The sequence below is a fragment of the Acomys russatus genome, chromosome 25, assembly GCF_903995435.1.
Source record: "Acomys russatus chromosome 25, mAcoRus1.1, whole genome shotgun sequence".
NCBI classification, from domain to species: domain Eukaryota; kingdom Metazoa; phylum Chordata; class Mammalia; order Rodentia; family Muridae; genus Acomys; species Acomys russatus.
In genome coordinates, this window is record NC_067161.1 from 375961 (window position 1) to 401562 (window position 25602).

General features: G+C 45.5%; 1 protein-coding gene across 1 annotated transcript in view; it reads left to right on the forward strand.

Annotated features, from left to right (window-relative positions):
• The window catches only part of Myh11 (myosin heavy chain 11), a 105772-nt gene that overhangs the window by 31564 nt on the left and 48606 nt on the right, over nucleotides 1-25602 (forward strand). The window contains 5 exon segments of the mRNA XM_051168257.1: nucleotides 12104-12131; nucleotides 16999-17101; nucleotides 20602-20694; nucleotides 22807-22870; nucleotides 23456-23554. Of these exon segments, the coding sequence (XP_051024214.1) occupies nucleotides 12104-12131; nucleotides 16999-17101; nucleotides 20602-20694; nucleotides 22807-22870; nucleotides 23456-23554 (387 nt within the window).

Sequence of the window (25602 nt, forward strand, 5' to 3'; positions counted from 1 at the left end):
GACTCGCTTTGTAGACCAGGTTGGTCTCAAACTCACAGAGATCCGCCTGCCTCTGCTCCCTGAGTGCTGGGATCAAAGGCATGCGCCACCATGCCCAGCTGGGTTAGGGTTTTATTTGGGAGTGACAGAATGTTCTGGAACTAGATAGAGGTAATGCTCATGTGATATCCCAAGTTGTGAATATCCTCAGTGAGCAGGCTTATGTCATGTGACTTTCACAGCCATGAATAACAGAAGGACCTGAGTGGACAAGGATGTGTCCTGGGGCAAAAGGCCTTGTTCCCGCTCTTTTTTCTTTTTCTTTTTCTTTTTCTTTTCTTTTAAATGTGAATTACATTCACTGATTTTGTGTGTATGTACTGGCACATATGTGTGGAGGTCAAAGGTCAACTTGTGGGAGTCAGTTCTCTCCTTCCGCCACGTGGATCCGAAGGTTACCCAAGTCTTCATGTTTGAACACATGCGTGTTTTACCCACAGAGTCATCCCACCATCCCCTGGCTTTCTCAAAGACTGGGTTCAGGAAGGAAACGGAAAGTCTCAGCCATGGAAAGTTCAGCAAGCTCCCCGGGGTCGGGTTGACGGCTGACCCAGAGGAGCACTTCTTCGGCCCACAGCTGTGCTTCCCACGCTTATGTTTCCAATGGGAACGTCTTGGGCCAGCGAGCTGCCAATGGCCCACAGCACAGAGCCTGTCCCTGGGAGGCCTGGGGCCTCCGACCCTGTAAATCACAGAGCCTGTCCCCGCTCCTGAGAGGCCTGGGGCCTCCGACCCTGTAAATGTCTCCAGTTCTTGCCAGGCTGCTGAGAAAGCCTGGTTCCTTCCCCAGGTCGGAGGAGAGCCACTGTCCAGGTCTTGCCTTAAAATAATGGAGGTCGGGGCTGGGGACACAGCTCAGAGAGCACAGTGCTGCCTTCCGTGCATGACGCCTCCGTCCCCAGGGCTGCATAAATGGAGACCTGGAATGGCAGGACTGAGGAGGTAGACAAAAGGAATCAGACATTCAAAGTCATCCTAAGGTACACAGTGAGTTTGAAATTAACCTGGCCTACGTGAGACCCTGTCAGGGCATCAGGCTGCAGAGACATTCTTGCTGCCTGGGTGCTAGTCACAGGGCACTGGTTCCTCCCGTCCTCACCTCGATCAGTTAGTGTTTGTTAGCCTTCTTTTCTTTTCCCTCCCTTTCCTTCCTTTTCTTTCCCTCCCTTTTTTCTTTTCCCTCCCTTCTTTCATTTCCTCCTTTTCTTTCTCTTCTTTTTTTATCTGCCCCCCCCACCCCACCTCAGATAGGATCTTGCTATGTAGCCCTGGCTGGCACGGTACTTACCATGTAGCCAAGGATGACCTTAAATTTCTGATTTTCTGCTCTCATTATCCATGTATCCATCCTCCCATCTGTCCTCTGATCTGTCCATCCATCTGTCCGTTCAAAACAGATACCAGGGCACCCACACATCTGCTGGGCCCTGGAGGCACAGATTCCTACAGGCTCTATGATGAAGTGAGGCTGAAGGCTACGGAGAAAGTACTAGAAGGAAGAGGTGCTACCTCTGGCATTGCTCATCAGATGTGGCACTCTGGTATCTCTTGTTCTTGGCTGGTAGCTGGAGTCTCGGTCACTGTTTCCATATCCCTCATAGGTGAGGGCCTGGCTGGTCCTCTGGGGCACATTTGAAGTAGGAAACTGTTGTCAATGCCTGCTTGATCTTTGATCTCATGATTGCCTCTATATCAGAGGCTGGGTGTCAGGCACTGACCTGTCACCTTCCAGAGAGAAAGAGGCTACCTAGGAGCTTGCAGCTGTATGGAAACACTGGCATGAGTTGGAGGAGGCAGAGTGACAGAAACCAAGTGCTTGCAGGGAAGCCAGGGAGGCCTCTGTGCTACCCTAGCCCTGACCAAATGGAAATTCTAAGTCAGAAAATTCAGTCAATGCAGCTCTGGGCATATTCTTAACCCTCCCCTGGGAACAAAAGGAACAGAGCCAAGGCTTCTGTCTTAGTTGGGATGACCATCACTGTAAGAAACACTATAACGAAAAGAACTTGGGAAGGAAAGGATTTATTTGCATACGCTTCCATGTTGCTGAAGAAAGTCAAGGCAGAAGCTCCTGGAGTCAGGGCTGATGCAGAGGCCTTGGAGGTGCTCCTTACTGGCTTTCTCTCCCTGGCTTGCTCAGCCTGCCTTTCTGCCTTTTTTTTTTTTTAGACAGGGTTTCTCTGTGCCACCCTGTCTGTCCTGGACTCATTTTATAGACCAGGCTGGCCTCGAACTCACAGCGATCCACCTGTCTCTGCCTCCCAAGTGCTGGAATTACAGATGTGGGTCACCACACCTGGCTCAGCTTGCTTTCTTATAGAACCCAGATCCACCAGGCCAGGGACAGCACCACCCACAATGGGCTGGGCCCTCTCATACCAACCACTAGTTGAAAAAATATCTTACAGCCAGATCCTTTAAAAAAATATTTTATTATGTTTCTTTTTAACATATACATTTATATTATTACACATGAATAAAACAAACTACATTACAGCAGGGAGAACCATGAGACAATCATGAATTATATAAATGTTATATTCATAGAGATTTGGCTGTTTGTAGTTGTCAAACTTGAGGTAAACACCTTTCCTATCTTGTTGGGTCTAAATTTCTGAGTGAAAATCAATATCTATCATATTTCATCCCTATCAACTTAAATCATCTATCTTGATCTAAAAATATCTTATCCCCTAATCAACTAAATTTGATTGTAAGACTAAACTATCTGGTCTTCAACCCCCATCGGAGACTTGAGAAAGAATAAAAATTAAATGCCTGAGTGAACTGGTAGTGCAGGTTAGCAGCTTCCAAAATGAAGAAATGACTGAGACAGTTTAGTGCCTGAACGGTCACCCAACACTCTCTATAATGTTGGAGCATCATCTTTGGCCTTCTAGCCCAATATCTCTTGCCAGACATATTTGTGAGGCAAGAACTATTGAGGACTTGCTTACCCTGTCTTGGAAGAATTCGGCCATTGACTCTGCCTGCATCTAAGCTTGCCCACTTTTAGACAGAATTCTATCTGTGGCAGAAAGGAGAACATTTTGTGCAGTGGCTGGTTTGCTGCATTTGAAGCCAGCTCCATAAGGAAGTTCTTTCATGTTCATCATCTTTTTTGAGGTAGGCAGGGTGTTTTCTTGTTGTCAAAGAATCTTTAGAATAATAAAAACATGTTTAAATGCCATATTCTGTAGGTCTCTGAGGCTTTTGAAAACTTTATTTAGCTATTTTACCTTATATATCTATCTGTTAGATCTAGGATATTTATTGTGATAAAATTAGACTAGTATTTGACATGACCATGATTTGCATCAATATACAAAATTCTATACCAAAGAATTAAAAATAACCTTTTTTGTGAGTAACAATTAAGGCCTTGAGTTAAGGAGTAGATTCAATAATCTACCTTTTGTTCTATCCTCCCTCTGTATTTCTGTATCCCCCTTTCTTTCTTTTCAGCTCCTATGTCCTTACCTACGAAAGAAAAATAAAGGAAAAAAGAGATGTTCCTGAGTCCCACCTAGTTTTCTCTATATATAAGACCAATAATAACTCATAACCATCTCCCCATGAAAATAAGCATCTGTAGACCAAGAGAGGAAACAGAAACCTACCCAACCTCCCTTAGAGAAAATGGGACATCGTTCCCTTAAGGTTTCTTCAGGCTGGATTGGTTGAATAATACCTCAGAAGAACGCCCCCCCCCCCAAAAAAAATTGGGGAAAATGGATAAGCAAGCCAGGGATTGCATTTGTGGTCCAGTTTCTACATGTTGAGAGATCCCAGGCTTAATAGGAGTCCTGTGTGGGACAGACTGAAATGCTAGATCAATTGGGATCAGAAGCTTTCTACAGCACTGTCCAGGAAGCTGTCCAGTTCTGGTGGGTAACAGCACCTGAGGCACCTGGGGCTGGAACACAGAGGATGCAGGATGTCCAAGTGCAGCATGCTGAGAGGAATGAATCATGTCAGGTCTGATCCAGCGTCAATGTCCAGTTCTTTTGTTTGAAGATATAATTTCTCACAAACATTATACAGTCTTAGCATTATAATTGTATGAGGTGTGTGGGAGGCACAGAGCAATTAAGGCTGGTTCTCTGCTCATTGGATGAGCAAAAGTAAGGCATCTTCAAATCTTCCTTCGTGCCATACTAAGAATGGCCTCTAGTAATAAGTCACACACGCATAGACCTTTGCATCTCAGCCAGTCTCAGAGCTATTCTCATGTAATGGGATTAGCAATATAAGTTACCTGCTTGTTCTGCAGTTACAATTCTTTGCATTCCGATTGCAGCCCCCTCCCTCAACAACTCCTGATCCCACCCCCTCCCTCATCACCTCCCAATCCCATCTCTTCCCTCATCCCCTTTCCCTCATTTCCCCAGTCCTTAGAAAGGGGAGCCCTCCTCTCCTAACATCCGACCGCAGCTTAACCAGGGTTCCTGTACTACATGTAACCTCTTCCTCTGTGCCCTGGCAAGGCCACCTGCCAGGGGGGAGTGAACAGCATTAGGAGGCCCAAGTCCATGTCAGTGGCATTCCCTACTCCCCATATTGTGGGACCCACAAGGAGACTGTGCTGCCTATGTACTGTAATTGAGCTGAGTGTCTAGATCCTTGCCTTGCATGGTCCTTGGTTGGTGTATCAGTCTCTGCAGCAACTCTCTCCTCCAGATTTTTAAAGTGTATGTTTTATTTATTATAATTTATTCACTTTGGGCCCAGGGGTCCCGCTCAAACTAAGGCACCAGCCAAGGACAATACAGGAGGTAAACTTTAAACCCCTTCCCAGATCTAGCCAATGGTCAGAATATTCTCCACAGTTGAGTGGAGAGTGGGGTATGACTTTCTCACGTACTCTGGTGCCTCACATTTGACCATGTCCCCTGGAGGGGGAGACCTGGTGGCACTCAGAGGAAGGACAGCTGGTAGCCAAGAAGAGACTTGATACCCTATGAGAATATACAGGGGGAGGTAATCCCCCTCAGGAACAGTCATAGGGGAGGGGAATAATGGGAAAATGGGGGGGGGAGGAATGGGAGGATACAAGGGATGGGATAAACATTGAGATGTAACAAGAATAAATTAATTAAAAAAACAAAACAAAACAAACAAGCAAACAACCCTAAAAAAAATAATAATAATAATTTATTCACTTTATCTCCTGTTTGTTATTCCCTCCCTCTCATCTTCCCATTGCCATCCTCCCTCCCTCTTTTGCTTATTTCCTTCCTCTAGACCTCTGGGAACAGCCTATCATCAGGGTAGTTTGCACCCCATTCCACTATGTGCCCGTTATGCTGTATTGCCAAGGGGCAGAGGCCTAGTGGGTCCCCGAGTGCATGGTAAAGGCTCAATAGCAGTTTTCCCGTTCCCCTCATTGGCTACATCTGAAAAGGGGGTCTTGGTTCTTTGCATGTGTCCTTGACTAGATCATCAGTTTGTGGAGACACCCTTGTACCTCGGCCCACAGGCCTTGGTGGTCTCCCCGTGGAGCTCCTGCTCCCTCTCAGCCTTCCATTCCCCGACTCTCACCTACACTCTCAGCACTCTGTCCAGTGTCCAGCTTCAGGTATCTGTAACTGTCCCTATCCCCCGTTGGGTGGAGTCTCTCAAAGGACATCTTTGTTGGGTTAAAATTCACTTATAAGTGAGTATATTCCATGCGTGTCTTTTTGGGTCTAGGTTATCTCACTTAAGATGATCATTTCTAGTTCCATCCATTTGCCTGCAAATTTCAATATTTCCTTGTTTTTAATAGTGGAGTAGTATTCCATTGTGCAGATGTACCACAGTTTCCTATCCACTCTTCAGTTGAGGGGTATCTAGGTTGTTTCCAGGTTCTGGCTATTAAGAATAAGGCTGCTATGAACATAGTTGAGCAAATGTCCTTGTTGTATGGTTGAGCATCCTTCAGATATATGCCCAGGAGTGGTATAGCTATATTTTGGGGTAGAATTATTCCCAATTTTCTGAGAAAGCACCATATTGATTTCCAGAGTGGTTAGACAAGTTTGCACTCCCACCAGCAGTGGAGGAGTGTTCCCCTTTCTCCAATTCTCACCAGCATGTGTTGTCACTCAAGTTACTGATCTTCACCATCTGGATAGGTGTAAGATGGAATCTCAAAGCCGTTTTGATTTGCATTTCCCTAATGACTAAGGATGCTGAGCATTTCTTTAAGTGTTTCTCAGCCATTTGATATTCCTCTATTGAGAATTCTCTATTCTGTATCCCATTTTTTAATTGGATTATTTGGTTTGGTGGTGTTTAATTTCTTGAGTTCTTTATATATTTTAGATATTAGCCCTTTGTCAGATGTAGGGTTGGTAAAGATCTTTTCCCAATCTTTGTTCTGTTGACAGTGGTTTTTGCCTTACAAAAGCTTTCAGTTTCATGATGTCCCATTTATTAATTGTTGATCTTAGAGCCTGAACTGCTGGTTCTGTTCAGGAAGTTGTCTCCTGTGCCAGTGAGTTCTAGGTTCTTTCCCACTTTTTTTTCTAACAGATTTAGTGTGTCTGGTTTTATGTTGAGGTCTCAAATCCACTTGGACTTTAGTTTTGTACAGGGTGAAAAATATGTGTCTATTTACATTTATTTTTACAAGTAGACATCCAGTTAGACCAGCACCATTTGTTGAAGATGCTGTCTTTTTTCCATTGTGTGGTTTGGCTTCTTTATCAAAAATCAAATGACCATAAGTGTGTAGATTTATTTCTGGGTCTTCAGTTCGATTCCATTGGTCAACTGGCCTATTTCTGTGCCAGTACCATGCTGTTTTTATTACTGTTGCTCTATAGTACAACTTGAGATCAGGGATAGAGATTCCTCTGGCAGATCTTTTATTGTATAGAATTGTTTTAGCTATCCTGGGCTTTTTGTTTTTCCATATGAAGTTGAGAATTGATCTTTCCAGTTCTGTAAAATATTGTGTTGATGTTTTGATAGAGATTGCATTGACTGTGTAGATTGCTTTTGGTAAGATGGCTATTTTTACTATGATAATTCTCCCAATCCATGAGTGTAGAAGATCTTTCAATTTTCTGATATCTTCTTCAATTTCCTTCTGGAGAGACTAGAACTTTTTTTTTTTTCATGTAAGTCTTTCACTTGCTTGGTTAGATTTATACCAAGATACTTTATATTATTTGAGGCTATTGTGAAGGGAGTGGTTTCTCTAATTTATTTCTCAGCCCATTTGTCGTTTGTGTACAGGAAGGCTACTGACTTTTTCATGTTAGTTTTATATGCTGCCACTTTGCTAGAGTTGTTTATCAGGTGTAGGAGTTCTTTGGTAGAATTTTGAGAGTCATTGATATATACTATCATATCATCTGTGAATAGTGAACCTTTAACTTCTTCTTTTCCTATTTGTATCCCCTTGATCTCCTTTAGCTGTCTTATTGCTCTAGCTAGGACTTCAAGTACTATATTGAAGAGAAGTGGAAAGAGTGGACAGCCTTGTCATGTCCCTGATTTCAGTGGGATTGATTTAAGTTTTTCTTCATTTAGTTTGATATTGGCTATGCTTGCTGTATATTGCCTTTACTATGTTTAGGTATATGCCTTGTATCCCTTATCTCTCTAAGACTTATAACATGAAAGGGTGTTAGATTTTATGGAATGCTTTTTCAGCATCTAAAGAGATGGCCATGTGTTTTTTTTTTTTTTCTTCAGTTTGCTTATATGGTTGATTACATTTGATTGATTTCCGTATATTGAACCACCCCTGCATGCCTAGTATAAAGCCTACCTGGTCATGATGGATGAGATTTTTGATGTGATCTTGGATTCAGTTTGCCAGAATTTTATTGAGTATTTTTGCATCTATGTTTATAAGGGAAATTGATCTGAAATGCTCTTTCTTTGTTGGGTCTTTATGTGGCTTAGGTATTAAGGTGATTGTGGCTTCATAGAATGAGTTTGGTAGTGATCTTTCTGTTTCCATTTTGTGGAATAGTTTGAGGAGTATTAGTTCTTTTTTGAAGGCCTGGTAGAATTCTGTGCTGAATCCATCTGACCCCAGGGCTTTTTTTTTTTTTTTTTTTTTTTTTTTTGGTTGGGAGACTTTTGATGACTGCTTCTATTTCCTAAGGGGATATAGGACTGTTTAATTTGTTTGCCTAATCTTGATTCAACTTTGGTAAGTGGAATTTATCAAGGAAATTGTCCATATCATTTAGATTTTCAAATTTTGTGGCATATAGGGTTCTGAAATAAGACCTAATGATTCTTTGGATTTCCTTGGTATCCATTTTTATGTCTCCCTTTTCATTCTGATTTTGTTAATTTGGGTACTCTCGCTTTGCCTTTTAGTTGGTTTGGCTAAGGGTTTGTCCATCTTGCTGATTTTCTCAAAGAACCATCCCTTGGTTTTGTTGATTCTTTGAATTGTTTTCTTTGTTTCTAATTTATTGATTTCATCCCCAAGTTTGATTATTTCCAGCCATCTACTTCTCTTGGGTGTATCTGCTTCTTTTTTTCTAGAGTTTTCAGGTGTTCCATTAAGTTGCTTGTATGTGATGTCGCCAATTTCTTTATGAAGGCACTTAGTGCTATGAACTTTTCTCTTAGCACTGCTTTCATTGTGTTCCAAAGGTTTGGATATGTTGTGCCTTCACTTTCATTTAATTCTAGGAAGTCTTTAATTTCTTTAGTTCATTCCTGACCCAGTTGTCATTGAGCAAAACATTGTTCAGTTTCCATATATTTATAGGCTTTTTTGTTAATCCTATTGTTGTTGCTGCTCAGCTTTAGGCCATGGTGGTTTGATGCAAGGGATTATTTCAATTTTTTGTATCTATTGAAGCTTGTTTTGTGACCAATTATATGGTAAATTTTGGAGAAGGTTCCATGTGGAGCAGAGAAGAAGTTATATTTTTTTATGTTTGGGTAAAAAGTTCTGTGGATGTCTGCTAGGTCCATTTGATTCATGACTTCTGTTAAATTCATTATTTCTCTATTTAGTTACAGCTTCAGTGATCTGTCCATTGGTAAGAGTGGGGTGTTGAGGTTTCCCACTATTATTGTGTTGAGATCAATGTCCAATTTAAACTTTAAAAGTATTTCTTTTATGAACGCAGGTGCCCTAGTATTTGGGGCATAGATAGATATTCAGGATAATCGTGTCCTCTTGGTGGATTTTTTCTTTGATGAGAACAAAGTGTTCTTCCCCATATTTCTTGATCAATTTTAATTGAAAGTCTACTTTATCAGATATTAGAATAGCTACTCCCATTGCTTCCTTGATCTTTTTTGCTTGGAAAATCTTTTTCCAGCCCTTTACTCTCAGGTAATGTATATCTTTGTTGCTGAGATGTGTTTTTTGAATGCAACAGAATGATGGATCTTGTTTTTGCATCCATTTTGTTAGACTGTGTCTTTTTACTGGGGAGTTGAGGCCATTGATGTTGAGAGATATTAGTGACCAATGGTTGTTGGATCCTTTTATTGTGGAGTTGGTGGTGATTGTGTGTGGCAGTGTCTGTTTTGGTTTTGCTGTTGTGAGATTATCTATATACTGTGTTTTCTTGGGTGTGGTTGACCTTGTTGTGATGAAGTTTTCCTTCTACTACCTTCTGTAGAGCTGGGTTGGTGTTTAGATATTGTTTAAATTTGGGTTTGTCATGGAATATCTTGCTTTCTCCATCTACGGTGGTTAAAAGTTTTGCTGGATACAGTAGTCTGGGTTGGCATCTGTAGTCTCTTAGTGTCTGGATGACCTCAGCAGAGGCCCTTCTGGCTTTCATGGTCTCTGTTGAAAAGTCAGGTGTAATTCTGATGTGTCTGCCTTTATATGTTACTTGGCCTTTTCCGCTTGCTGCTTTTAATATATTTTCTTTGTTCTGCAGATTAGTGTTTTGATTATTATGTTGTGGGAGGAATTTCTTTTATGGTCTAGCCTATTTGGTGTTCTGTAGGCCTCTTATATTTTCAAGGGTATTTCTTTCTTTAGGTTGAGGAAATTTTCTTGAAAACATTTTCTGGACCTTGGGACTTTGCATCCTCCTTTTCATCTACTCCTATAATCCTGAGGTTATACCTTCTCATGGTGTCCTTGATTTCTTGGATGTTTTGTGTCACAAATTTTCTGTTTTAATATTTTCTTTGAGAGACATATCAATATCTTCTATTGTATCTTCAGCCCCTGAGAATCTCTCCTCCACATGTTCAAATCTGTTGGTTATAATTGTCTGTTGGATTCCTGCTTCCTTCTTTAATTGTTCCGTTTCGAGGGTTTTCTCAATTTGAGATATTTTAAAGCTCTCTAACTCTATTTTCATGTCTTGAACTCTTTTGCTCATTTTCTTTACCTGTCGGATTGTGGTTTCTTATTTCTCCTGGATGGCCTCTATTCATTTGTTTGTATTTTCCTGGAATTCTTGGAAAGATCTATTCATTTCCTCTTTATAATTCTCAAATAACCATATAAGCATAGTTTTGATGTCATTTTCCTGAGATTAAGCTGTATTAGGGTATCTGTTGATGTCTGGGCTTTCTGGTGGAGCTATGTTGTCCTGGTTTTTGTTATTTGTCTTCTTATTCTTTCCTTTAGGCATCTGCTGAGAAACCTTGGGCTTTCAAGCTGGCAGTCACAGGGATGAGTACCTTTGGAAGGCAGCTGCTTCCTATACTGGCTTGGTAGACACTGTCTTCTTGTATCTATAGTCATCCAAGCTCTGTCACCTAGGTTCCATGATTTTGTAGGGTCTCTCTGGCTGCTTGTTCTCCTCAGAGGAATCAGTCACAAAGTAGAAGAGTGGCTTGGATGCCAGATGTTGTGTGTTTTCCACTGTGTTAATAATCCTTTGTTCCGCAGGGAGGCTATACTGCTCCAGTACTCAAAAAGAGGGCAGTGTGCTTGAAGCTTGTGGATCCCAGGCCTGGAGGATGTCCAGCCATGGGGGGAGGGGGGGTTGGGGTGGGAATGGTGGCTTATTTTTATCATCCCCACTTGTTTAGACTGAGAAGTCCCCAAGTCTGTGTTTTGGATAGTGCCCTGCTTGTTCGCTCACCTGTTTTGCTGTGCTGAGCTGCCACCCACTACCGTCACCTGTAGCCGCCGCCCCTCTGTTCCCCAGGGGGTCTGTGCTCTTTCCTGTATTTGGAGGAGTACTGGATGTTCGAAGTTTGTACCTTCTGAACCAAGAGTTGTCCAGTTGCAATGAGGGAGGAGCTTGGTGCTTCTGATGAGATCCTTTCCGTCTATTTCCCAGCCTCAGCAACTCTGCCTATTAGACAGGATCCATACAGTGCACCGCCATCTTGTCTTTTACAGCCAGATCTTATGGAAGTATTTTCTCAATTGAGCTTCCTTTCCTTCAGATGACTCTAGTTTGTGTCAAGTTGGCATAAAAATAGCTAGCACAGCTTTTTAGGATGACAAGAATGACATAGGGACAGATCTAAAGGAAATTGCAGGAGGAGAGAGATGAGCACTGGTGCTCACAACCAGGTCTACTTACTGCAACACATCTCGGCTGATACAGCAAGATAAATCCTTACCCAAGGCCTCATATCAGAAAACCTATGGCCACAAGTATAAGCTGGTCAACCTGCACCCAAGGTGTGCTCAATCTATAACCTAATTAGGGCAGGTGAGGCCCTGGGAGCACCCTAGAGTGGGTGTGGCTAGCAGTCTGTACCTTTGTACATGCATGAGGCTCAAGCCTCTTTCTTTCTTTCTTTCTTTCTTTCTTTTTTTGAGACAGAGAGTCTCTCTATGTTAGCCTTGGCTCTCCTGGATTCGCTTTGTAGACCAGGCTAGCCTTAAACTCACAGAGATCCACCTGCCTCTACCTCCTGAGTGCTGGTATTAAAGGTGTGCACCATCATGCTTAGCACTGGCTCAAGCTTCTTTCAGAAGCCACCTTGGGGACTACAGTTGCCTTCATGGCTTTGCTTTGGCCCCCTGTGTCCTGTACAGTTGGCCTCTGGCCATCTCCAGTCTGGTCAGAATGTGGAAGCATGAGAACAGAGCCTGGATTGAGCCAGGTCCAGACCCTTGCATATAGAGCTGAGTCTAATTTATGGTTTGTTTTCTCTCTGTTTGCAGATCGTGAAGACCAGTCCATTCTGTGCACGTAAGTGAAACTGTTCTTCCTTTGTTGTCTACTGAAACCAAAGATCACCAGGGTAGAATCTTTGATGTGTTCACATTTGCAATTGCCAAGCCCTGCCCCTGGCACAGGGCACACATGATGGAAGCCAGCATACTTGCATGCTTAAGGATGCTGGTGCCACTCTATCTTTAATTATAGTTTTTAATTTATTATACATGTGTGGGTGAGTGCACAGGTGCATGCAGAGGTCAGAGAACAACTTGCAGTAGTCATTTCTCTCCAACCACGTGGGTCCTGGGGATCAAAAGCAAGTCATTGGGATTGACAGCAGGTACCTTTACCTGCTAAGCCTGCTCAGCAGCACTGGGGCACAGTGTCTGGCATAACTAACTGGAAACAGAAAAGATGTAGTGATGTTGTGTTCAGGGTTTCAGAGGGTTTGGTTCACAGCCATTCAACCCCAAGCACTTTGGGCAGAACATTACAGTGGTTGGAGGGTGTGGGAGGTTCTTCACTTCTTTTCTTTTTTTACATTTATTTATTTGTGTGTGTGTGTGTGTGCGCGCGGGTGTGTGTGTGTACAAGAGAGAGAGAGAGAGAGAGAGAGAGAACAAGAGACTAAGAACAGAGGAAGGTGTTAGGACTAGGAATGCTTTGAGAGAAGGGGAAGTAGGAAGCTTCAGCAAACATGGCCAACCAGGAAGCCGAGTGGTCCTTGTCTGTATTTTGTAAATAGAATTTTATTGAAACACATCTGCAGCCCACTTGTTTACATAGCTGCTTCTACACTAGGGTGGCCAAGTAGGTATGATGAGGCCCCATGGCCCACTATCTTAACTTGCTTTCTATTGCTGTGATAAAACACTATGACCAAAAGCAACATGGCGGGGGGGAAGGGGGCTTACTTAGTTTATATCACAGTCCACATCATGCTCTATCACCAAAGAAAGTCAGGGCAGGAACCCAAGGCAGGAACAGAAGCAGGCAGAGACCATAGATTAGCACAGCCGGCTTCCTTTTAACCCAGGATCACATGTCTAGGTGTAGAGCCATGCACAATGGGCTTGGTCCTTCTACATCAACCCTACGTAAGGCAAATCTTGAGCAGGCATCTTTCTCAATTAAGAGCCCCTCTTCCCAGATACGCTTAGGTTTACGTCAAGTTGACAGAAACCAGCTAGGACACTCATCCAGCCCTGTACTGAAATGGCTTGCCCACTCCACACTTAAACAGGAGGAAACATGGTGGGGCTTATGGGTTAGCTCAAGGACCAATGATGCAGACCATGGTACTGACAGAGCACGTAGAAGCAAGGGAGGAAGTGGCTGTGAGAGGAAAAGCAGCTATGATTGTGTGCCAGTCAATATTCTGAGTGTCCTGTTCTCGTGTTTAACCCTCACAGTGCTCATATGGAATACTACACATACACCCATTTTGTAGGTAAGGAAATAGAGGCACAGGGGGTTAGGTGACTTACTATAGGACATGCAGGTGACTGGTTGAGCAGGTACTTGAACTTACGCTGTCTGATCCAGGAGCCCCCTGTGCCATTCAGCTAATCAGGGCCGTAGGGGACAAATAACCTGAGGCACAGATAATATTCAAAATGGTTGGTACCTAACTGGGCTTTGCAGGATATGTAGGAGTTGGACATCGATACCAAAGGACACAGCCATCTTACAGTAGGGGTGGAATTTAGGAGGAGCTAGGAGCATACAGCCAATTGGCTCCTTGTTTGAGGCCAGCAACAGGCTGTAGTAAGTGTTTAATGGTGTTTGGCTTAGGGAGGCAAGGCTATCCCATAGTTTTATAATTATATAAATGAGAATGTACAGTTCCATCACAAGATATCATTAAGAAGTTTCCATGAAGAGAAGGGTCTTCTCAGAGTGGTCCCCACGAGACTGTGCAGGTCACACACGCCAAGGGAGTGAACACAGCTGTGGGGTCATGACAAGCCCAAGAGGTCTTGTTTAGCTAAGCCAGGGGCTTCCAGGAATAGGAAGCTTGGGACAAGTTCCTCAGAACAGGACAGGAACTTGGATGGGGACAGCGTTGTCGCCCAGAGTCCCAGGGTCAGGAAAGTAGAGATAGGCATGTCTCTGGAGCCACCCAGAGCCTGCCAACTTCAGTCTCCTGGAGCCTGGGACTTGGGTGTATTTGTTGGCAAGGCTGCCTAAGACAATTTATTTTTATCAGTGAAACTTGGAAATAGTTGAACCTAGAGGACCACAGGGAAGAAAAGGGTTCCCAGAGTCTGTGGCCGCTGATGTCCCTGCACTGTTGTCAGGAGCAGAGACCAAACACCAGATGGGAAATGATGAAATGGCAGGAATCGGACCCGGGGCAGGACACGGATGTACTAACTGCGAGGTCTGTGTTCAGAACTCAGAATTTTCTCTCCGTGCCCTGACCAGGATCCATCCATTGGAAGGGAAGTCTACCCACTATCTTGACATTAGCTCAACTGAAGTAACACATACTATGGTGGGCAGCTGAGCAGCTTTGTTCTTTGGTCCCTGCTTTCAGTTTCAGAGTTCGAAGCCAGGGTGTCCCTCTGTATTTCCCCTTCTCATTTATCAGGGGGTAGAAGAATATGGGTTGTCTCATTATTTGGACCCAAGTTCAAATTGCATTGCTCCTCCATTTTCTATCCCCGGGAGTACCTGGACCTGGGCCAGTTTACTTCAGTACCTCAAAGCTTGGAGAACTTCACTTTCTCCAAAAAGGTAATGAGAATAATCATGAATTCCCTCATTAAATCGCTGGGGGAGGAGGTCCCCCTCAGTCACAGTCATAAGGGAAGGGGAGTAAGGGGAAAATGGGAGGGAGGGAGGAATTGAGAAGATACAAGGGATGGGATAACAATTGAGATGTAATATGAATAAATTAATAAAATATATTGAAAAAATTGCTGGGAAGACGAAAGGAACAGAAGTGCTGGTACAAGTGACAGAGCAGGAGCTTAATAAACCCCGAGGCCCTGGCTGCCCTTTGGCACTAGAAAAATACTGGACAAAGGCAACTTACTGAAGGGAGGGTCTGCTGTGACTCCTGGTGTGAGGTGCTACCATCGAGGTGGGACAGCTTTCCACACTGTTCCCAAGGTCAGGAAGTGGAAAGGGGACTGCTACCATTCAGTGTGGCTCTTCTTCCCACCTCATTTATCCCAATGTAGAAGCCTCCTCTCTGGCATGTCCAGATGGTTGCGTTCTGTGCGAGTCTAACAGAGCCTGCATGGTAGAACAGTGAAAGTGTGCTGGCACTGCGACCAAGGACCGGATTAATGTGCCCTTGCCCTGCTGTGTGATCTAGAACCCGTTCTGGGCTAGACTTTTCCATACTAACACGGAGGCCATGATTCCTGCCTCCAAAAGTAAGGTTTGTGGTGCTGAGACAAGGATAAAGGAGACTGAGCATGAAAGATGCTTAGCACCCACCCCCCAACACACAATTTTAATAATTGTGTCCTTTGGGAATGAGGGGCTATCAGGGACTTCACAATACTGTGACCACACAGTGTATCATGGCTGCTGCAGTGCCCAGTCTTTGGCAGTGGGAACCTGCACCAAGTGGGAACAGCTTGTGCTGAAGCTGTTGGGCTATGAACCTCAAAGACCCATCTCCAGTGGCCCGCCACCCCAGATCTTACCTCCCCAGACAGAATTACCAGGCAGGGACTATGTCAGACACATCGCTTATGGGGAACTGTTTTCATTGACATTGTGATGGGTGCAGGGGACAACAGGAAGCTGGTGTGAGGCATGGTTTCCATGGAGATTGTGGGGCCAGGTCAGGTGCTCAAGAGTGAGTAGTGGCTTTCTTTTCTCTTTTCCCCAGCTTGAGCAAAGTCACTGAGACTTAAAAAAAAAAAAAAAAAAAAAAAAAGTCTCTCATATCACAAAATATGAAGTGAGCTCAGAAAATGAGAGCATTTGAGCAAAATCTGAGAGGAAGATGATGTGGAAGTTAGCAGAGACCCCTTGGGGAGTCGGCGGTGATGGTGGAGCTCCTGCAGTGAGCTCTGATGACGCAGGACAGCATGCTCTAGAGTCTTCTCTTAGGCCAACAGTATCCCACCTGAGGGGAGCTCTCAGCACTTTAGCGTAAATTATTCCTCTTGGTACTTGCCCAAGATCCTCAGCTAAGCTGCCTGATACTCAAGAAATTCTGTTGAGAACAGAGGACCTTCTTTCTGCTAAGGGACTCATGGGATATGACCTTAGGCTCTGCTTATCTGGAAGGTACACACTCTTTTTTTGGAAGCCTCTTTCTCGTCCAGCTCTCTTGAGTCCAATTTGCTGGCAGTACCTCTCAGCTGACTGGAACTTGAGCCTTTGTAGCAGAACTCAGGTCCTCTTCCCCTCCTCTCCTGGGCTCCTCCTCACAGCGTCTCTAAAGGACCTGGGTCCACTTGGGTTCATTTGCTGGGAGTAAAAAAAAAGCCAGGCTCAAAGCTGGAGAGATGGCTCTATGAACACGGTGTTTGCTGTGCACGGATGAGCCCCCTGAGTTCACATCACCAGGACCCATGTTAAAAAACAAAGTTGGGCGGAGCAATGGGGAGACAGACAGAAGGATCCTTGGGGTTCACTTCGCAGCCAGCCTAGCCTAATTGATGAATTCCAGGCAGAGAAGGGATTGTTTGTCGTTTGTCATTTTTGTTTTTGTTTTATTTCTTTTTCTTTTTAAAAGTACGTGACACCTGAGGTTGACCTCTGGCCTCCAAACATATGTGTACAAACTTCGACCCAAACATATGTACACCTGCATACAGCCAGTTAATGTCCCTTCAAGGAGAAGCCTCAGTTTCCCACTCTGAGAGTGGCAGTGATGACCATGAGGGTCCTGCCTGGCTTGTAAAGTCACCATACTCATGTCTTTCAGGGGTGAGTCTGGAGCTGGAAAGACAGAGAACACAAAGAAAGTCATCCAATACCTGGCTGTGGTGGCGTCCTCCCACAAGGGCAAGAAAGACAGCAGTATCACAGTAAGTGACAAGCACTGGCACCAGGCTTTAGCAGGCTCAGGAATGAACAGAACACCCCAGTGAGAACTCAGCCTGTGGTCCCAAGGTTGGCACCCCTGGGTGGAGTGGACTGGCTCTGGGGACCCTCTACCCTGCCCGCCGCCCCCCCCCCATCATGGATATGTGGTTCCAAAAGTCTGGGGACTGAGCCTGCTCCACTGAGATCTGCCATGAATACTTCTTAGTTATGGCCTTGTTGTCATTGTGCCTATATTTTCTGTTGTGGGGGCTTTCCTCTGAACGCTATTGCTCCTGGTCCCTGGCATCTGTCCCTACATGCCACCACATATTTGGAGCCAGCAAATATGCCCCATATACTGTCAGATGTTCCTAGGGGGTGGGACTTAGTCTCAAATTGTAATGCTGCCATGTCCTACTCCCCGAAGACAAGGATGCTGAGTTCACTTAACATGTACTGACTGACTCTCTTGCTGTGAGCCAAAACCACAAGGATGAAGTCCTGCAAGGACATGTGCTTACTTACATCCACGGATCTGCTAGTACAAACAGAGGATTAAACAACAAAAAATATGACCCACCTGGCCGAGTGGGAGGAGGGCTCACAAGGAAAGGTAGAGGAAGTTTCTAGAACCTTCCCTTGCTTTCCTTCCTCTCTTCCATTTGCTTCCTCATCTGTCCCCTGGGTCCTGTCAATATGGGTGCTGAGGACAGGGAGATGATAAGAAAGGCTTCTTCCATGCTGCACTTTGCTTCTTGTCCTTAGGAGTAGCAGACTGGCACAGTGGCCAGTGAGCCTGGAGCTCTCAGGGACCTGGGGTGGGTACTGGAACCTTTTTCCCTTAAACAAGACCAAGGCTATAGACTAGCCTGTTAGGATTATGTGTAGGGATTATGGGCCTGAGCTTGTGTGACAGAGAGAACCCTGCTTTTCCTCCACCTACCCTTTTTCCATATAGTGAAAACAAGACATAACAGTTACGGTGGTTCAGAGGGCTGGACACTCTTTCCTGAATATACAGACACATTTCCCCCCATCAGTTCAGAGACCAGTGCAGGTGCTGGAACTCAGTTGGTAGAATGCTTGCCTAGTGGGCACAAAGCCTTGGGCTCATCCCCAGCATCCCATAAACCAGATGTGATAGTGCACACCTGTAATCAAACATTGGGTAAACGGAGGAGAATCAGAAATTCAAGTTCATCTTCAGCTATCTAGTAAGTCTGAGATGAGCATGGGATACACTAGACCCTGTCAAAAAAAAAAAAAAAGAAGGGAGGCAGGGAGGAAGGGAGGAAAGGAGGGACGGAGGGAGGGACGGAGGGAGGAAAACATCCATCAATGCCCCAACAATTAGGAAACAAGAAATGTCTGGGTGTCTAAGAAAGTAAGGGCCAGTTGTGATGGTGTGAGCCTGCAATCTCAGCACTCAGGAGCTGAGGCAGGAGGATCATGAGTTCAAAACTAGCCTGGCTGTATAATCTTACAAGGAAGAAAGGGACCAAGGAAGGGAGGAAAGAGAGAAAGAGAGCCTAGAGAGTGCAGCAGAGTACGAGGGAAGGAGCTGATCATTGTGGGATGGAGCTGGTAGCCATGACATGGAGGAGGAGGAGCCCAGCCCAGGGCTCCCACTATGGGGAGGGCCTTGGACATGAAGGCGGAAGCACTGACCTCTGTTTCATACTGTGCTGTCCCACTGCAGCAAGGCCCATCTTTTGCCTACGTGAGTAACAGAGTTTTCCTGGTGTGACGGGAGGCACCGAGTGGATTAAGACCTGCATGCATCTGTTGCACCCACGGGCCCCTAGTGGATGTGGGAACAGGGCAGACCCCTGAGTTCCTGGCCCTAGACCAGTAGAGGCACCAAATATCATGACGTGCATGGGTGAAGGTGGGGAAGGGGGTGGGAGAGTGATGCCAGAGTGCAGAGTGGGGCATGTTAGCTGTCCAGGGGCTTCTGCCAAAATCCCCAGGGTTGTACTACAGCCTGGATAGATTGTCCTGTTCAGAATAAACTCTCTCATCCCTTCCTACAACGTGCCCGCCATCAGTTCCCCAACACAATGGAATGACCCATCACATCTGTTGAGCATATTAGGACCACCAGGCTCCAGAGTAGCCCTGGCTTGGTCAGTAGAAAACCCAGCCAAGGCAAAGCTATCCTCCTTGCCTTCTTGCCCCTGCTCTGTCCCCTGCACCTGTGTGTCGTTGTGCATGCGGGTGTGTCATGTGTGACTCTTCTCCTGCATGCCAGTTGCTGCACCAAAGACATATGAAACCTTCTTGGGTTCCTGATGCACTAGCTTTGGTGGCTTGGTAAGGCCCCAGCTATGCCACACACAACCTAGCCCTGCATGGACCCTGCGTATGTCAGCTGGACTCTGATACAGAGCTTGTGAGGCTGGCACATGTGTCCCAGCCTAGAAGAGACCCTCCAGAGTGTTCTATGCCACCTAGTCCATTGTAGGTAGATGCTGGGCCTTAGTACTTAGTCTCATACAAGAAGATGGATGTTATTTGACATAGATGTGTAACCTTTGCCCAGTCACCTAAATGGCTCTGGGCTACAGTCTTGTTCTTGTCACGCATCAGATGAGGTCCCTATGTTCAAAGCTCTCTCCTTGGAAGACTTTTCCGTGTGCTTGCTAGAAGCCTCTTTCCAGAATAGGGAGCCTGGGGTGGGTGCAGGGTTGGATCCCAAGTCTGCACAGGTAGTTGCAATTACTCTAAGTTTCTTCCTACTAGTTAAGGAAAGTGGATGACTTATCTTGTCATTTTCTCCAGTGGGCCAGGTCCACTTGGGGCTGGGGTTTCCATGGAGACAAGGCCTTCTGCATCCCAATGTGCAGGCTGCATTGCAGGGGAATACCTAGGCCAGCAGCAGCCGCTGCCTTCTATGGCTCGGTGTCGCTTTGCTTTCCTGGCATGGCTTACTTTGTTGGCCCTTTTCCTTGCCACCATTAGTCACATGATTGCATTTGCATACAGGAGCCTTGCAGAGGGGCCTGACGGGCTGCACTTAGTCTCAGCTGCATTTAATCTGCTGGACAGACCTTGTGCAGCTTCAAGGCTTTCTTCTGCAGCTGCCTAAAAGGATTTCTAGTGGGTTTGGAGCCTCCCAAAGTATCTTCCACAGGAAGCATCAGAAGTCTAGGCATGCCCAGAGAACTGCTGCAACTTTTTAACAATTACACATAAGCAGTTGGGAGGGTCGTAGCAGCTTAGTTTGAAGAAGGCGGCTTATCAAGCCTGAACTATGGATTCGCTGTGAGCTGCAGGCAGGTTGTACACTGCACACTCGTAGGGGCATGGTAGCACTATACAACATAATGGCCCTTGTCTCTGGGAAGCATCTTCTTTCTTCTCTGACAGAAAGCTCTTCTGAACAGATCTAGTACATATGGCCGTGTTTGTTGGGGTCTAGGAGGAGCTAAAGACAGGACAGAGCCCGTGGCTGAAGGCCCTACACAGTGTTCCCCCATAACTAGATATAAATGAATTTTAGGGGGAGCTGGAAAAGCAGCTTCTACAGGCGAACCCAATCCTGGAGGCTTTCGGCAACGCAAAAACCGTCAAGAACGACAATTCTTCTCGTTTTGTAAGTAGCAGAGCCATATGGGCTTTTCTGGGACTGATGTGGGCACCCCAATGTCACGAATCCTCCAAGAGCACAGACTGCACAAATGTAGGGGCCTCTGACTAAAGGACTGGAGGTAATAAAGGACATTTGTTTCCTGTCCTGTCTCAAGGGCTCCTTCCTCACTCATTCTCTTAATAATCACTGAGCATCCATTCTCAGTTAGGCGTTTAATATTTGTGGCTTGTCTAACTAACATATACTGAGCATATACTACATATTAGACATGTTCAACATTCACTCGGGCGACAAAGCGTGAATTAAGTGCCTACTCCATAGCACACACACCTGTCCTCTACCAAACACTGATGAATCACCTACTGCACAGTCGTTTTGGTAAACACTTTTATATAGACCACTCCCTTTTCATTTCTTGAGTTGGATTTTATTAAGTACACAGCATAGACCTGGCACTGACCTAGGCACCAAGAATCACAGTGAATAATCCTGATGTGGCTCCGGACACAGGAAGGAGATCAACTTTTGGAAGCAGCAGTCAGTGAGGTGGAAGATGTCAATGCCACATGAACATTTTCCCAGGTCGCAAGTCTGTCTCCTTTCTTACTCAAGACTAATGGGTTGGAGGATGAGGAGGAAGTGTGGCAGAAGCCACAACAGACCAGAATTGTCTTAATGTACGAAGAAGCCAGGCCTCTATCAGGCAGTCTACTTAGTGAGGGACACGGAGGAACGGATGTGCCTGTTAAACAGAGTTTGAAACAACTGCTGTTTCAGGGGTGCCTCTTGGACCTGTAGCTCTCTGGGCCAGGGGCCCATGGAAAGGTCCTTGAGGGGATGTCGAGAAGGCTCAGTGGTCGAGTACTTGATGCTCTTGCAGAGAATCAGAGTTCAGTTCCCAGAACCCACGTGACAGCTCACAACTGCCAGTAACTCCAGCTCCAGGGAATCCAATGTCCTCTTCAAGCCCCACTGGGCACCCACAAAGACTTCACACATAGACACACACACACACACACACACAAATGAAAGCAAACTTATCGTTAAAAAAAAAAAAAAAGGTTCCTGAAATTGTGTTTCCCTGCCAACCTAGAAGTTCCTTCCAGGCCTCACTTGTGCTACCCTTAGTGTCACATGGCCCATTTTCATCACAGCTACCCACATCTAGGATTCCAATAAACCATCTTGATGCCCTCCCTCTAATATGAAGGAGGAGAAATGAGAGCATTCATGGCTAGGCATGACAGTGCACGCATGTAATGTAAGAACTTGGGAAGCTCAGACAGGAGGATTGTGAATTCAAGGCCAGCCTGGGCTACCTAGCACAGGAGGATTGTGAATTCAAGCCCAGCCTGGGCTACCCAGCAAGACCCTGACTTGTAATGCAAGTGTGGATCCTGGCAGAGAGCAGCTCAGTGTCAAGCTCTTGCTTAGTATACATAAGGCCAGGGCTTCTGCTCATAGCATTAGCAGGAGCTCAGATCACTCAGTTACTAAAGTACGTGCACTGCAAACACAAGGACGCGAACTCATGGGAAAAAGCACAGTGGCATGTGCTTGTAGTCACAACACTGGGGCATCACAAACTGACTGACTGGCCTAGCCTGCTTGGAGAGTTCCAGTCTAGCAAGAGACTGTCTCAACAAACGAGATGGATACAGCCTGAGAAATGACACTTTACCATGTCCCCTGGACATGCAACCCCCATCTCTGCCACTACCACACACATATATGCACAAATAGCATTTCAGCCTCTCAATGCTCAGGCCAAAGCAGCCTGGACCACTTGGTGTAGAAAAGCCTGTGACTGACAACACCTCCCAAGAGCAATGTCATGCCAGGCCACTTATGTCAGCTTCAGTTTCCCTACCCCTTGGGGACAGCCATGAAGGACTTAGTTATTTCTCGAGACAAATAATGCTCCCTGCATGGGTTTGGCAGCCCTGGGGATCCCAGCTCAGATGTTAGTTGCTGTGGTCCAGCAGGACTGTAAAGTTCTGGTTGTTTTTTAAAGTCTCTCCTCCCCCCACTGGCCCCCTGGCCCCTGTCCACCTGCCTGTGGCATGGTGTCCGTGCTGAGTCTGGCTACACGTCAACTTGTTCTCCTTCTGGCAGGGTAAGTTCATCCGCATCAACTTTGATGTCACTGGTTACATTGTGGGTGCCAACATCGAAACGTGTATCCTTTGCTGAGCTGGGGCCTCATGAGGGTGAGGGGGCCCAGGAAAAACAGAACTCCCTCCCTCTCTGCAGACTCTCGAGTTCCTTCTGGAACAATCCTTGTGCCTAACAGGAGTAAGGTTGCATGTAAACCCTCAATGCCTGTGTTGGATTCTTGATTGGTCCTTCCCTCCCTGGGGCTGGTTACTCAACCTCTCTGGGCCTTGTGAGTGAGACAGAGATGACATCGGGAGATGTTTGGAAAACAAATAAAATTAATTTGCTTCGTTTTTTATAGCACTGTGTTGGGGTAGAGTCAGGGCCAGCTTGGCACCAGCTGTCATGTGGCCTTTGTCACCTTCACTTGCTGAGTCTTGCCCAAGAGCAAACTGAGATCAGCTGCCTTGCACAGGCACATGAATCAGACACAGAGGCCAACTCTGCCAACTCTTGGATCCCTTGTAACTTTCCAGGGAGCCTTCCAGGTCCTGGGGACACCTGTAGCAGCTGGCTTGGGTTAGTATTTAGGCTCCTGGAGCTGACTTCCTGAGCTGTGAGCTGAAGCCCTGAGCTGGCCCCAGAGCCCTTAACTCCTCCACACCAGATCTCCTGGAAAAGTCTCGGGCGATTCGCCAGGCCAGGGATGAGAGAACGTTCCACATCTTTTACTATCTGATTGCTGGAGCCAAGGAAAAGATGAAAAGTGAGTGTCTGCCTTGTGATTGGTTCAAGGGTCAGTGACTGGGAAAGATCTGGTGCTGGGGGAAGCAGGTATGCAGTTCCTCACCTCCTCTGGTGCATGAGTGTGGCCAACTCTGTGATGTGGTAGATGCCTATTAGTCACATAATAGGGTACAAACTGTTCAGGACCAATTACAGTCTGTGCCTTTAAAGGAAGCAGATGACAATGACCTAGATGCCCGGTTAGAAAACTTGCCAGGGGCTAGGCAGGGTGGCACATTCCTTTAATCCCAACACTCAAGAGGCAGAAGCCAGGACACCTTTATGGGTTTGAAGCCAGCCTAGTCTACATAGTGAGTTCCAGGCCAGCTACACCTACATAGTAAGACCCTGCCTTAAAAACATACCTTCAATTTAAAAAAAAAAAAAATGCTATCAAGTATATTTAGTTGCTTTGGTTTGGTTTGGTTTGGTTTTAAGATCAGCTCTTACTTTGCAGTCTGGGTGGCCCAGAAATTGCTGTGTAACCCAGTTTAGTCTTGATTTTGTAATCCTCAACCTCAACCTCTCAAGTGCTGAGCTAATTAGGCATGGGCCTCAAAACCCAGCCTTATATTTTAAATTTAGAAGAAATTTGGAGGACTTTCCATTATACAAGTCTTAGTGTTGTTTTGTTTTGAGACAGGGTCTCATGTGGCCCAGGCTAGCCCCAAACTCACTACATAGCTGGCCTTGAACTCCTGATCGTCCTGCTCCACCTCCCAAGTTTTGTGATCACAGGTATGCAGTCTCCCTTCCTCCCTCTCCTCTCCACTCTTCCCTTCCTCCCTCCATTCTTTCTTTTGACTATGGGGATGGAGCCTTGGGCTCTGCATACATCAGGCAAGCCCTGTCCTGTAAGTTGAGCCACATTGCAGCCAAAGACTTTTTCTTTAAAAGGCCAAATAGACACTGTTTACATAGATTCTTCTGCTCAACTCTGCCGTTGTGCAAAAATAACCGCAGCAATGCATAAACCAACAGAGTGGATATGTTTCAATAAAACTTTACACTTACAAAATCATGAAGCATGCTGAAGTCTGCCAACCTCAAGCTTTTTACTTCCAATATAATATTTTTATTACTTGGGAATTTCACACAATGCATCCCCATCACACCTACTTCCCAGTCCTCCCAGGTCCACCTCCTCACCCTTGTGCCCTCTCCCCTCCCCCAAAAAAGAAAGAAAACAATACACCAAGGCTAATTTGTGTTGCCCATATACTCCTTGGAGCATGGTCAAACTTCCAGCGGCCAGCCCCTTAAAGAAAGGTGAGTCCTCCCCTACCACCCTTCCCCCTACCAGAAGCCATCACCTGTGAAGAGCTTTCTCTCAGCATCCCTATCACAATTTTTTATAAAATATTTGTTTATTGTGTATACAGTGCTCTGCCTGCATGAACACCTGCATACCAGAGGGGGAACACCAGATCTCATTATAGATGGTTTGAGCCACCATGTGGTTGCTAGGAACTGAACTCAGGACCTAACCTCTAAGCCATCTTTCCAGCTACTCTATCACAATTTTAAAGGGCTCTCTTCAATAGTTTCCTGCCCTGACTATGGACTTTTGTGGGGGCCACAGTTGAGGAATCAAACTCTTAGAGGAATATCAAAATTATAACCAGAAAAGGAAGACATCCTTTGGTGAACATGAGTAGATAGTGGAATTCACATTCTATAATCAGGGTTAGGATTAAATTAGAAAACTGACCGCAACAACCCAAACTTGGTTTTCATCTGTTTTTTTTGGGTTTTTTTGTTTTTTGGTTTTTTGGTTTTGTTTTGGTTTGGTTTGGTTTTGCCCCACAGTTAGTTATTTTGGTTAAGAAAATTAGCAAAAGAACCGAGCGTGCAGCACACCTGTCATTTTAACACTGGCAGGTGGAAGCAGGACAGGAAAGTCCAGGCCAGCATGGGCTACACAACGGGACCCTGGGAAAGGAAGGGAGGGAGGGAGGAGAGAGGAAGGGGGGGAGGGGATAGAGAGAGAAGCAAAGAAGACAGAAGGAAAAGACGATGAAAGAGAAA